Here is a 12519-nt window from a genome sequence, read left to right as displayed (position 1 = left end):
TTAATTGTATTAATTGGTACAAATCATTTGAGAGAGAACAAAGAGCATGTCAAAATGAATGTCAGGAGACTGCTTGGAAAGATAAAAGAAAATAGTGTGACAGGAAGGGTAGTCAGTGTGTTGCCTAGGTATGATTGTGGTAAAATGAGGCGGAGAGCAAGGATTATGAATGATATTCTGGCTGAAATGTGTGAGGAGATGAGAGTACAGTTTGTTAATGTGTGGAATGAGTTTGAGGGATGAAGTGAGCTGTATGGGAGCGATGGACTGCATTTGAGTGGTTATGGTATGAGTCTCTTGGAGAGACTGCTGCTGGAAGGTAGAGAAATGAATAGAGAAAATGAATCGCATCGAGAGGGGAGTGATGTGGAAAAGCAGGAGAGTAAGACGGGAGAGATTGAAGAAGTGGAAATGATTGGGGAAGTGAGTGGTATGAGTATAGAAAATGAGAGAATGGGTGTGCAAGAGGAGCAGGGAAACGGGGAGGCTCAGGGTGGACAGGGGTACACAGCGTGAGAAAGGTGGATCTCCAAGAGGAGGTGAGAGCATGTGTAGGCAGGAAAGAAATGGGATGACCAGGAATCAAGAGGAAACAGATGGAATTGCAAAGGGTTCTAGAATGAAGAGGCAGAAAGGGAAATGGCCCCAGTCCAGCATGGAGAGATCGCATCGAGTAAGTAGTATCAGTGGAACTAGCTGTAGATCCAGAAATGAGCTCTTGTGTTTGTATACCAATGCTAGAAGTATAAGAAACAAGGCAGATGAAATGGTTGCACTAATTGCATCTGTGCACCCAAAGATTGTCGGAGTAAGTGTGACATGGTTAGATGAGGACAGCATCCTGACAGGAATAGAGATGGAAAGGTATGATGTGTTTCGTGAGGATAGAAGGGGTAAAAAGGGAGGGGGAGTGCTATTGATGATAGAGAAAGAGTTATGTCCATACAAGGTAGAGATGCAAAAGGGAAATAGGGCCAGTGGTTTTGAGGCAGTATAGTGTGAGCTAGAGGTGAATAGAATCAAATACTTGGTGGGATGTTGTTATAGACCTGGTAATGTGGATGGTGGTGATAGTGAAATGTATAGTCAAATAAGCCAAGCAAATAAGAAAAGGGTGATCATTATGGGTGACTTTAATTATAGCAATTAGACTAGAATGAAGAGATAGCAACTGGAAGTAAAGAAAATGAGTTTTTTGAGTTTTTGAGGGATAACTACCTCAGACAGTATGTGTAACAGAGGGCACACGAGAATTAAGGGTCTTGGATTTGGTCATTTCATCGGAGGATGTAATTATAAATGAGGTGTCAAATCATCCACCAATTGGTGAAAGTGACCATGAGGTGATTACCTGGGTGGTTGCCAGCAGTGCAAGGACCCCTGGAGACAGCTTGCAGCTGTAGCATGGAATGAGGAGTTAGCTGGAAAAGAGATCAATGCAGCTTGGGGGATTTTCAAAAACTATCCAGCAGATGCAATGTCTAAATGTATTCCAAGGGAGAAAAAGTTAAATAAGGGTAGGTAGGTGTGAAATGGATGAATAAAGAGATTAAGCATGCGATACAGAGAAAAAGGGCATTATGGATGCAGCATAAGAGAAGTGGAAGTAACCAATTTCACGAGATCTACAAAGACCAGGCAAGGAGGGTGACTTGGTTTGTACGAGTAGCTAAAGAGAGGTATGAACAGCAGTTAGCTAATGAAGCCAAAAAGAATCCTAGGGAATTCTTTCGATATGTAGCCAGCAAAAGAAAGAAAGAATGATTATGGAAGGATAACATTGATTGGAGGAAATGGTATAAAGACAGCTGATGCAGAATGTGTGGTGGAGATACTTGATTAGCAGTTCATAAAGATCTTTCAATCTTGTGAATGTGACTTCATGGAGAGACTGACTGTAAGTGAGTAAGAGGGGTTTGGGGAGTTGAGTAAACTAGATATAAATAAGGCTGTGGAACTTGATAATATATCAACGCGTATTCTGAAGGAATGTGCCGGAGAGTTGACACCTGCCTTGAGATATTTTTTTAATACGAGTCTTGCACTTGGTCAAGTTCTAAAGAGTGGAAGGAGGGCAAGATTGTGCCACTTCATAAGGGAGGTGATTGAACTCAAGCATCAAACTATAGGCCTATCTCTGTGTCAGGTGTTGTGGTTAAGTTGTTGAAGTTTGTGAGAACTAGGATCCAGAGTTGAGTTGACAACAATGGTATAATTTTTGATGGACAGCATGGATTTGCTAAAGGGTGGTCATGTTTTTTAGTAATCTACTTACTTATTACAATAAAGTGACTGCTTCCTTGGACAGAGGAGAAGGATACACAGTAATATACTTTGATTTTGCAAAAGCTTTTGATAGAGTACCTCATGATAAGTTGACAGTCAAACTAGAGTAGATGGGGTTCGATATTAGATTAGTGCATTGGATTGGAGAGTGGCTATCTGATAGGTATCAACAAGTTGTGTATGGGGGTGCGATATCCAGGAAAAGGAAAGTCACTAGTGGAGTGCCTCAGGGGTCTGTTTTAGGGCCATTACTATTTAACTTGTATATTAATGATTTTGGCAAGGGTTTGAATGGAGATATTCAGTTGTTTGCAGATGATGCAAAGTGGGGACGAACCATAAAGAGTAGTGAAGATGTTGTGGCCTTGCAAGAGGACTTGAATAGATTGAGTGATTGAACAAGCAGATGGGGATGTGAGTTCAATGTTGCAAAATGTAAGGTTTTAAAATTTGGAAAACAAAGATGGGATGCAGAATTTATGCTTGGTGAGAGTATATTGTTGGAAGTGGAGAAAATAAGAGATCTGGGGGTGATAGTGGATAAGGATCTAAAATTTAGGGGACACATCACCAAAATTGTGAAGACAACACAAAGACCTCTAGGAATGATGCGGAGGACACTGACGTGTAGAAGTAGGGAGGTTCTTGTTCCATTGTATAAGGCTTTGATTAGGCCACACATGGACTATTGTGCCTAGATTTGGTCACCGGGTTTTTAGAAGGATGAAGAGATGTTGGAAAGTGTCCAAAGGTGACTGACTAAGGTATTTTCTGACCTCTGGAATGTTGAGTATGAGGAAAGATTGAAAAGATGTAATTTGCAGATTCTAGTGGAGAGAAGGAAGAGGGGAGATATGATAGAGACCTACAAGTTGGTAAGGGGTTGTTATAAGATCAATGGTGGAGAAGTGTTACAGAGAATAGTGGGAGATCAGGGGAGTACCAGAGGTCATCCCTGGAAACTGTATAAAGGTGGTGTGAGTAAGGAAGTGAGAGGCAGGTTTTTTCGTGCAGTGTTTTTCCAAGGTTTTTCCTTGCAGACACCACACCTGAGAGTGTGGTGTCTGCAAGGAGTTTGAGTGTGTTTAAGACACGGTATGATGAGATTTGTGTGTGATAAAAGGACCTCCCAGATGAGTCTTTGACTCCAGAGGTCTTGTTTAATAATAATATGCTATCAGTTAAATGAACCTCCCACAATGAGTCTGCCGACTCCATGGAGGGTGTAATAATAGGAATAACAATAATGTTGATGGGTATTCTTCCATAATTCTTATCTGGCAGATTTTCTTATTTTTTAGTTTTACTGTGTTGCAGATATGTCATTTTTTCTAAATATCCCTATGTCATGAAATACTGATATGATGGTTTATTGAACTAGGAAACTTAATACTTTGTGTTCGACTCTTAGTTAATACTGTAAAAATGTACTGAGATATTAACGTGCAGTATTTTTAGATATATAATGATAGTGAGTATCATAGTTCATTTCTAAATTTCCTTTTTTTGTTTTAATACTCATTGCAATAATTTTGTTACCTTAATTTTCACTTCACAGGAAAGTACAGAAAGAAGACAGACAACCAATGGAAGCTGTATATGCAGAATACAAGGTACCTTTTCGTTATTTTTATTTATAAAAAAAAAAAAATTTCTTTTTTTTTTTAAATCTAAAGCTTTCAACAGCATAATACAAAATCTCTCTCCACTCTTCTTTACAATTAGTTGCCTCATTTGTACTATACCTTAAAGATATTGGGAAATTTTCAGAAATATTATTGTATTGAAACAATGAATGAAATATAATGAATAGATTTTGCTTAACATATTATTGACATTATTAGAATATGTAAAACACAATACATACAGCATACTGCAGGAGGTAAAGATACTGTATTAAGCAATTTACTGAACAAGTAAGTGAGCCATGCAGTTTTTTCCAAAAAATCTTGGCTGATGTCAAAGAGTTGATGAGATTCTATGAATTTATTCAGTCATCACAAATTAATATAATCTGTTCAACTCTAATTTCACCACACTAAGAGTTAGACAAATTTGATCTGTCATCTTTATCTATCTCAATGTTTTTTGATTAAATGAAATTATTTATATGGGCACTCCATTTAGTAAAAAGACTCATCGCAAGAGACCCACTCTATCCATTAACACAATACCTATCATACATCTCCTTAAAAACCTATTCACTGTTGGGGTGCTCACAAAGAAGTAAAGAAGGGTGTGTGGACTAAGTTCAAGTAAAGAACTTAGTCACACGCACATCTTTACTAACCACACTCTTAGACAACTTCCAAGTGTGACCTCCTTGTTTTTCCCTTTACTTCCTATCTATTGAAAAATTTATTTTGTCAATCTTATAGAATCCTATAAGATTGACATATATATCACTCATCTCTAAATCCTCTCCATTACCTCCCAATCCCCAAGAAATGCAGATGACCAAATCTGTGCATAGTAGTCAACATGTGGTTGAATCATAGCCTTATAAAGAGGGATAATAACTACCCCATCTATACTTATTAATGTGTTCTTCAGCATCCAAGTAATCCTCTGAGCTATTTTGCAATATGTCCTCTGAATTTCAAATCTCTATCTATCATCATCCCTAGATCCTAGCCTAATCTCAGTATTAAGATTGATTGACTGAACTTCTCTTATTTATGAAATGTTTTTATGTTTGTCAAGTTTGACAAACATAAAAACATCTTAATGCAAAATGGTCATGGTCTATGTGACTTATGCAGAGCTACATAGACTATTCTGCATATGCACTAAGTAAGATCTGCATTAAGTAAGAGAACAGTGTAGATGCAGTTTTTATGGGATTGTAAGGTAAGCTCTACATTATAATTACTTGTATTTCTTATTCTCTGATGTCTGTAGGGAAAGATGAAGTTTCCAATACACTGTTGACCCTTGAACAACACAAGTTTGAACTGCGCAGGTCCACTTATATGCTGAATTTTTTGAATAAATATATTAGAAAATATTTTGGAGATTAGCAACAATTTGAAAAAAACTCGCAGATGAACCACATAGTGTAGAAATATTGAAAAAATTAAGTTAGTAAATTAATATTGAAAAAAGTTAGTACTACCTCATCTCAGCATCATATCTTGGCCGGAGTACCACAGGGATCCCTACTAGTTCCATTGCTGTTCTCTATATACATGTCAGATATTCCACTCAAACATGGGTTTGGATGTCAGGTTGGTCAACTGGATTCAGGATTGGCTGTCCGATAGGTATCAGAGTTGTATATGGTGGGGCAGTTTCAAGGAGGCAGAAGGTTACAAGTGGGGTTCCACAGGGCTCAGTACTGGGACCTATATTGTTTAACCTTTATATCGATGACATTGTCAGTGGATTGCAAGGGGATATTCAGTTGTTTGCGGATGATGTGGAGCTGAGAAGGGTTATTAGTAACAGTGCAGATGTGGTAGTCATGCAAGAGGATTTGAATAAGCTAGACCAGGGGCAGCCAACCTATGGCGCATGCGCCAAAAGTGGCACATTGCATGATCAAAAGTGGCGCGCTGAACCCCAGAGAAAAATTTAAAAAAAAAAATTGTATATGATTTATATAAACACACAATTAACCTACCACTGAATTCTAGAGTGCACACTTATTATACTTGTTTGACTTGAAGCAACAGGCACCGGCAAATGCTGACATGCGTCACCATTTACTCAATCAGTTTACAGTTGACTCTCCTGTCATAACGTTTGAACTTCTGATTCGATGTGAGTGAACAATTCTGTGTTTTCGAACTTTATGTTTTTATTAACAGTTCTTTAAGTTTAAGATAAGATTTCTGTTTTCATGAAGGCTTAATATAGTTCTGTAAATTTAAAAATAAATGTTTTCATTTTGAACGCTATCAAGTTCTTGCCCTCTCCCCTAATTTGCTGATTACTGAAACCTGCAATTATTCGGTATATTTGTATGTGTGTGTTTTTGTGTTTTTTTTTATACAATATCTTTCCTTTTTATTTACATATAGTAGGTTTATTTCTAAAATTTAACTGATCATCAGCAAAGCTTTCGTAATGAGAATGTTTGGGTTGTGTGTGAGATGGCCAGCTGATCAACTGTTTTATGGCAGGAAGCGATCTCGTATTTCATTGGACATAATATATTACGAGAGAAAGATGAAACTCTATGAAAAAAAATATATGTATGATTTTTAAACTTATAGAACTGTTTATTTATTCGTATGGCCTGAATATCAAAACATGCAGTACAATACACTTTAATAACATATAAAATTAAAAGTCAAAAGTTATTTTATCAACCAATAAAATTAAAAGGTTACATCCATATTGGTCAGATAGTTCATAGCTTCAGGTGTAGCACTTAAAAAGTCCAATTTGTCTCCTGAATATGCTCTAAGATAACACTGAGTCACAATATGGTTCACAGTTTGTCTCTGAGCTCCACAATCACAATGCGGGGATGGTCGTTTACTCCATTTAAAAAGCATGTCTGCACATACACTATGACCAGTTCGTATTCTATTAAGCTGAGTCCAGGATTTTCGTGGGAGGTGTGAGCAAGCATCAAAACTTTCTTGTAATTCATTGAGAGAAAATTTTGTGATGTCATCTGTATGGCTCTCCCACTGTTCTTGCCACTTTTACTTCAAGTCAAAGTTAGAATGTAGTAGTAGTTGGGCTAATTGTAGTGGTGGATGTCTTGATCTCAATCGTCGTACACTTAAGTGGGAGATCTAAATGTATTGGTAGGGCTGTGTTCTCCAAGATTTTCTTATACTCCTGTAAGAGAGCCTTAGTCCTGTTCAGATTCGGTGGGAACAATGTTACTAAGAGCTGGAAGCCAGTGTGCGGGTGTTGATTTAATTGTGCCAGAAATCAGTCTCATTGTATTATTTAGTTGGCTATCAACAAGTTTAACATGTGTGCTATTTAGCCACACTGGTGAGCAATATAGAACTGTATTAGGCCTTCATGAAAACAGGAATCTTATCTAAAACTTGTAGAATTGTTTTTGAATGTTCATAATGTTTAAAACGATTAAATAATTTAAATAAATTATTTAATAATAAGCTTTACTTTTTGAAATAATTTTTTTTTACTGTCAGTTATCCATTACTTTGCAAAAAGAAAATGAGCAGAAGAAAAGCAGAAGGTGATAGCAAGCGCCAGTTTAATGAACTGTGGGAAAATGAGTTCTTATTTATTGCAGGTCCTTCAGGAAAACCATTGTGCATTGTTTGTGAAAGCACTCTCTCAGATAATAGAAGACATGATCTTAACAGACACTATAGAAAACATCAAGCTGAATTAGAAGAAAAACTGAAGTTAGTTCCTGGGTTTGAGTTGCAGAAAGAATATGTGGTTAAGAAAAAGGGAGAAATAAAAAAAAAAAGAGACAAAATATATTTGTGAAACGAGTTGTGAAAGTGTGGCAATGCCGGAGGCGTCTTATGAAATTTCCTTTGTGTTGGCTAAAAAGCACAAGGCTTTCTCTGATGGAGAGGAAGTTGTTAAGACCTGTCTCGAAAAATTTGCAAAATGTCTTGGTGATACGAATGTTGAAAGAAAAGTAAACCAAATTGCTCTGTTCAAGCAAACAATTACAAGATGCATCGAAGAACTTTCCCATGATGTTGAGCAATTGAAAGTCCATGTTCATGCTTGTTCTTTCTTTTCTTTAGCCTTGGACGAATCAGCTGACATATGTGATGTAGCCCAATTAAGCATTTTTATAAGAGGAATTGATGGTAATTTTAACATCTTTGAAGAAATTATCGATCTTGAGTCAGTTCATGAAAAAACAAGAGGGTCAGACATATTTGACAAATTAAAGTCATGTCTAGAAAATCAACCCCTAGATTCTAGTAAGCTCATCAGTATTTGCACTGATGGAGCACCGTCAATGGTAGGTAGAGTTTCTGGGACTTTAACTTTACTTGAAAGGTTTTTAAGTCGTTCTCTACTAAAGTATCACTGTATTATACATGAAGAATCTCTGTGTGGGAAAACTCTAAATTTGAAGCATGTTATGATACCAGTTGTAAAGTGTGTGAATAAAATTAGAGCAAGAGGGTTAAACAGAAGAGAATTCAGAGAATATTGTGAACTGCTAGATATGGAATATGGTGAACTCTTCCTTCATTGTGAGGTGCGCTGGCTTTCTAAAGGACAAGTTCTCAGTAAATTTTGGAAGCTGAAAGAAAGTCTTCGTAATTTTCTGGAAGAGAAGGATGTGCTGCATGAGGAAAAAGCCCTGTTGTGTGATGAGAAATGGCTATTTGATTTAGCATTTTTAGTTGATGTTACCAGCCACCTCAATGATCTAAATTTGAAACTGCAGGGCAAGAACAAATCATTTCCTAGCTTAGTAAATGACACCAGTGCATTCAAAATGAAATTAAAACTGTTCATCTCCCAGTTAGAAAACAGGGATTTAAATCAATTTCCACATTTAAAAGAACATAGTGAATCTGTTGAAGATAATGGCAACTTTGCAGAATATACTGAGAAACTCAGATTATTGCAAGAGTCATTTTAACTTTTAACAGTCATTTTAGCGATTTTGCCGAAGAAGACTGCATACTTGCATTTATAAATCCCTTTTCACTTACTGAACAAAAAATCTTGATGCCTAGTAACATACAAATGGAACTTACTGATCTCAAAACCAATTCTTTATTGAAAATGAAATTTAATGAACTTCCATCACTCCCAGATGCTTCTGATATAATTAATTTCTGGCTATCGTTGCCCTGTGAACATTTTCCAGAACTGAGCAAATTTGCTCAGAGTTATATCTGTCGTTTTGGAACTACATACAGATGCGAACAAGCATTTTCATCAATGAAAATGATTAAGAACAAACTACGATCGAGACTGACTGATTCAAATTTGAAAAACTGTTTGATGCTTTCTGTAACTGATTTAACTCCAAAAATTACAGGCTTAACAAAAGCAAAGCAATTTCAAAAGTCTCAATAAAATAATTAATGTTTATCTTGTCTTTATGTGAAATCCTTTTATTTAAAACTGCTAAAAGTGTCTATATTACCATATTAATCATTTTATACATAACTGTTACATATATCCATATTACCTTATTTTAAAAGGGCTGAAAAGTGGTACAAGTTTGTATGGTGCATCTTAACTAAAAAATGAAAAAATTGACGCATGAACTATAAAAGGTTGGCCACCCCTGAGCTAGACAGATGGGCAAATAAATGGGGGAGGGTCGGTTTAATGCAGCAAAATGTATGCTCTTGAGGTTTGGGACACAATGATGGGATGCTGCATACTTTACTGGAGAAGCAGTGCCGCGCCGTGGGTAGGAGACGCCCTTGTGCAAAACGTTTTTCAGCACCCCCATAAAATAAGTTTCCATGAAAAATATTTGCAAAAAATTTTACTTAAAAGTACAAAACAGTTTATACGCATACAAAAAAAATAAATGTTATTTAACAGTAGTAGAACATTGTAATCACTGAAATTCATTAATAAGGAATTTTTAATAATAAAAATTTTCAAAAATGTTTATTCCTTGATATATAAATACAACAGAATGTGTGTGTATATAAACAAAAATTTTATTTTAATATAAAAAGAAATATTACATAACAAAGATAATTTGGAGATATGCTTTTAACTATGTAACAATTAGGATAAATGTAGATTTATTTTACATATTTATCCGTCTTGCTTTAGCTGCCACAAAATTTTTAATAATATCTTTAATATCTATTGAATCCATATTATTTTCAATTGATATAATTGGTAAATCCATTAGACGCTCTCCAGACATTGTTGACTGCAAATAATTTTTTATTAGTTTCAGTTTTGAAAAACTTCTTTCCCCTGATGCTATGGATATTGGTAATGTTAAATAAATGAGCATTACAATTGCAGTATTCGAAAACGTGTTGGTTAATTTATTTTCGTATATGTAATTTAAAACATCCTGAGGAGCCGACTCTTTTTTAATAAAACATTGCAAAGTTTTTCATTCCTCAAATAAAGTCATACCATCAATATCACGATTGTTGGAATCTTGATTGTCACTTAGTTTTAAGTGCAAATCTTTACAATGTTTCATTAAATCTTCATCGCTCCAATTTTTTAATTTGCTAATGTCTCTTATAACTTTAAAGTCCTCGCTCTGTTGTTTTAAGAGTATGAATCTTTCTGTGACTGAAGTTATTGTCGTGTCTAAAATTGCAAAGGAAAAATTTATTTTTTAGGATCATGCATTGTCTCATCTGATGCTTCGTAACCAAACATTTTTGTTTTTGTTCTTTTGCAAATGTCTGGAAAAATAGGATCAATATTAAGATCGTTTGCTACTTCTTTTGCAGTTCTAATAATATTTTCAAAATATTGGTCTGTTTGGCGAGTATTTAATTTTTATATAACATAATCAAGATTTTCTGTAATTTTTCCTATATGAAATGTCGGATTCTGCATTATTTTGCTTGCAACATTTACGAGACTTAAGATTTCCTACCAAACATGAACAGAGCAAATAAATTGAAACGAATAAATCTTTGAAATTAAGTTGTCTGCCTGAACTCTAGAATCGATATCTTTAGTTTCATCTTCCGTAATATCAAAAAGAGCCTGGTAAATTTCCTAGATATTATTTTTAAGTGGCTTTATTGCTTCTACTCTACTTTCCCACCTAGTAGCAGAAAGTGGTTTAAAATTTAAAACATGAATGTTTTTTTTAATATAGTCCAACGCTTCACAGATATTGAAAAATAAATATATAATTCCTGTATTAGCCCAAAAAAATTTACAGTTTCACAGGATATCTTAGCTGCATCATTAACTACCAAATTTAATGAATGAGCAGCACACGGAATAAAAAAAGCTCTTGAATTTATTTCAAGGATTTTTTTCTGCAGTCCATGTTTACCTCGTATATTTGAACAGTTAACATAAGCTTGGCTGCGTAAATCAGAAATGTGAATATTCAATAATTTTAAATAATTTTTTATAAATTGAAATAGTCCTTGCCCAGTGGTATCTTCTACAGATTGAAATCCCAAAAAATGTTCATGAATTTCTGCTATATTTGTATCTTTATTTTGATTAGCAAATCTAATAACAATAGATAATTGTTCTGTGTGGCTTATATCCAGAGTAGTGTCAAGAATTAATGAATAATATTTCACCTCTTTAACCATTTCTAAACTTTTTTGTTTTATAGCTTCAGAAATTATACGGATGATTTCATTTTGTATTTTATCACCTAAATAATGAGCAATGTTCCATTTTTGTGATGTTTGGATGCAATGCAAGTGTTCTGCCATTATCGAATCAAATTTAGCGACAGTTTCTACTAACTTTAAAAAATTGCCGTTAACATTTTCAAAAAGTTTTTGTGAAGAACCTCTAAAAGCTATACACTGTCTTGATAAATATTGTATTATGTAGATTAACCGTTCTATAACAGATTGCCAATATTTTTTCTCCGTTTCTTATAATCTTTGTGTGCAATCAATAATGCATTTCTTAATCAACAACATTTTAAGTTCACTGTATTTTGAACAGTTTTTAATGTGCGCGGAACTTGTCTCGTGTATTTTTAGTATATGTCTCAATTGTTGCCAATCGTTACAACCATATTCGTTAGTAGTTGAGAATTTTGACTACCAAATATTTTGCAATAATAACCGAATTTCGCGATTCTGAATAAACTAAATAACTTCGTAAAAGTTTTTCTCCATTTGCTAAAGTTCGATAATAATATGAATCAGAAAACTTGCGGCCAGATTCATCTTTGGGAAATTCTTTATTGACTACTTGACGTGGGCAATGCTCAACTAAACAATCTCTAATTTTGGTAGTTATATGATTCGGCCAAGTACCTGGATCATTAACATTAAAATTTGAAGTTTCATGTTTCGCTGAATCGGAATCCAATATTTCTTCTGCTGCAACTTAAACTGGCCTGATTGGACTGTAGACAGTCCAGTCAGGCCAGTTTCATTTTCGCATGTAACATTTGTTTCTTCATAGTTATCTTGTGTCCTCTCTTTTTCTGTAGTAGAGCTACACGGAGTACTTGCTTCGTCAGAACTTTCTGTTCTTCGTTTTTTTATGTGGTCCTGAAGTTAAAAATTTATTCAGCGATCCAGCCAATTTATGTTGCAGTGGTACTCGTTGCAATTGTCTTTTCCTGTTTTTTGCACCAGATAACTTCTTTGGCTTTTTTTCTGACAT

General features: G+C 35.0%; 1 protein-coding gene across 1 annotated transcript in view; it reads left to right on the top strand.

Moving 5' to 3' along the window:
• LOC150099235 (protein FAM13A-like) overlaps window positions 1–12519 on the top strand; it is a 267122-nt gene that overhangs the window by 239204 nt on the left and 15399 nt on the right. The window contains exon 21 of the mRNA XM_090404288.1: window positions 3845–3899. Within this exon, the coding sequence (XP_090260414.1) occupies window positions 3845–3899 (55 nt within the window). The remainder of the gene's footprint in view (window positions 1–3844; window positions 3900–12519) is intronic.

The sequence above is a fragment of the Typopeltis vanoorti genome, chromosome 14 (assembly GCF_054136105.1).
Source record: "Typopeltis vanoorti isolate ZY-2024b chromosome 14, IOZ_Tvanoo_1.0, whole genome shotgun sequence".
In the NCBI taxonomy this organism is placed as follows: Eukaryota; Metazoa; Arthropoda; class Arachnida; order Uropygi; family Thelyphonidae; genus Typopeltis; species Typopeltis vanoorti.
Note: the sequence above shows the minus strand (reverse complement) of the source record. Positions and strands in the feature narration are given on the sequence as shown.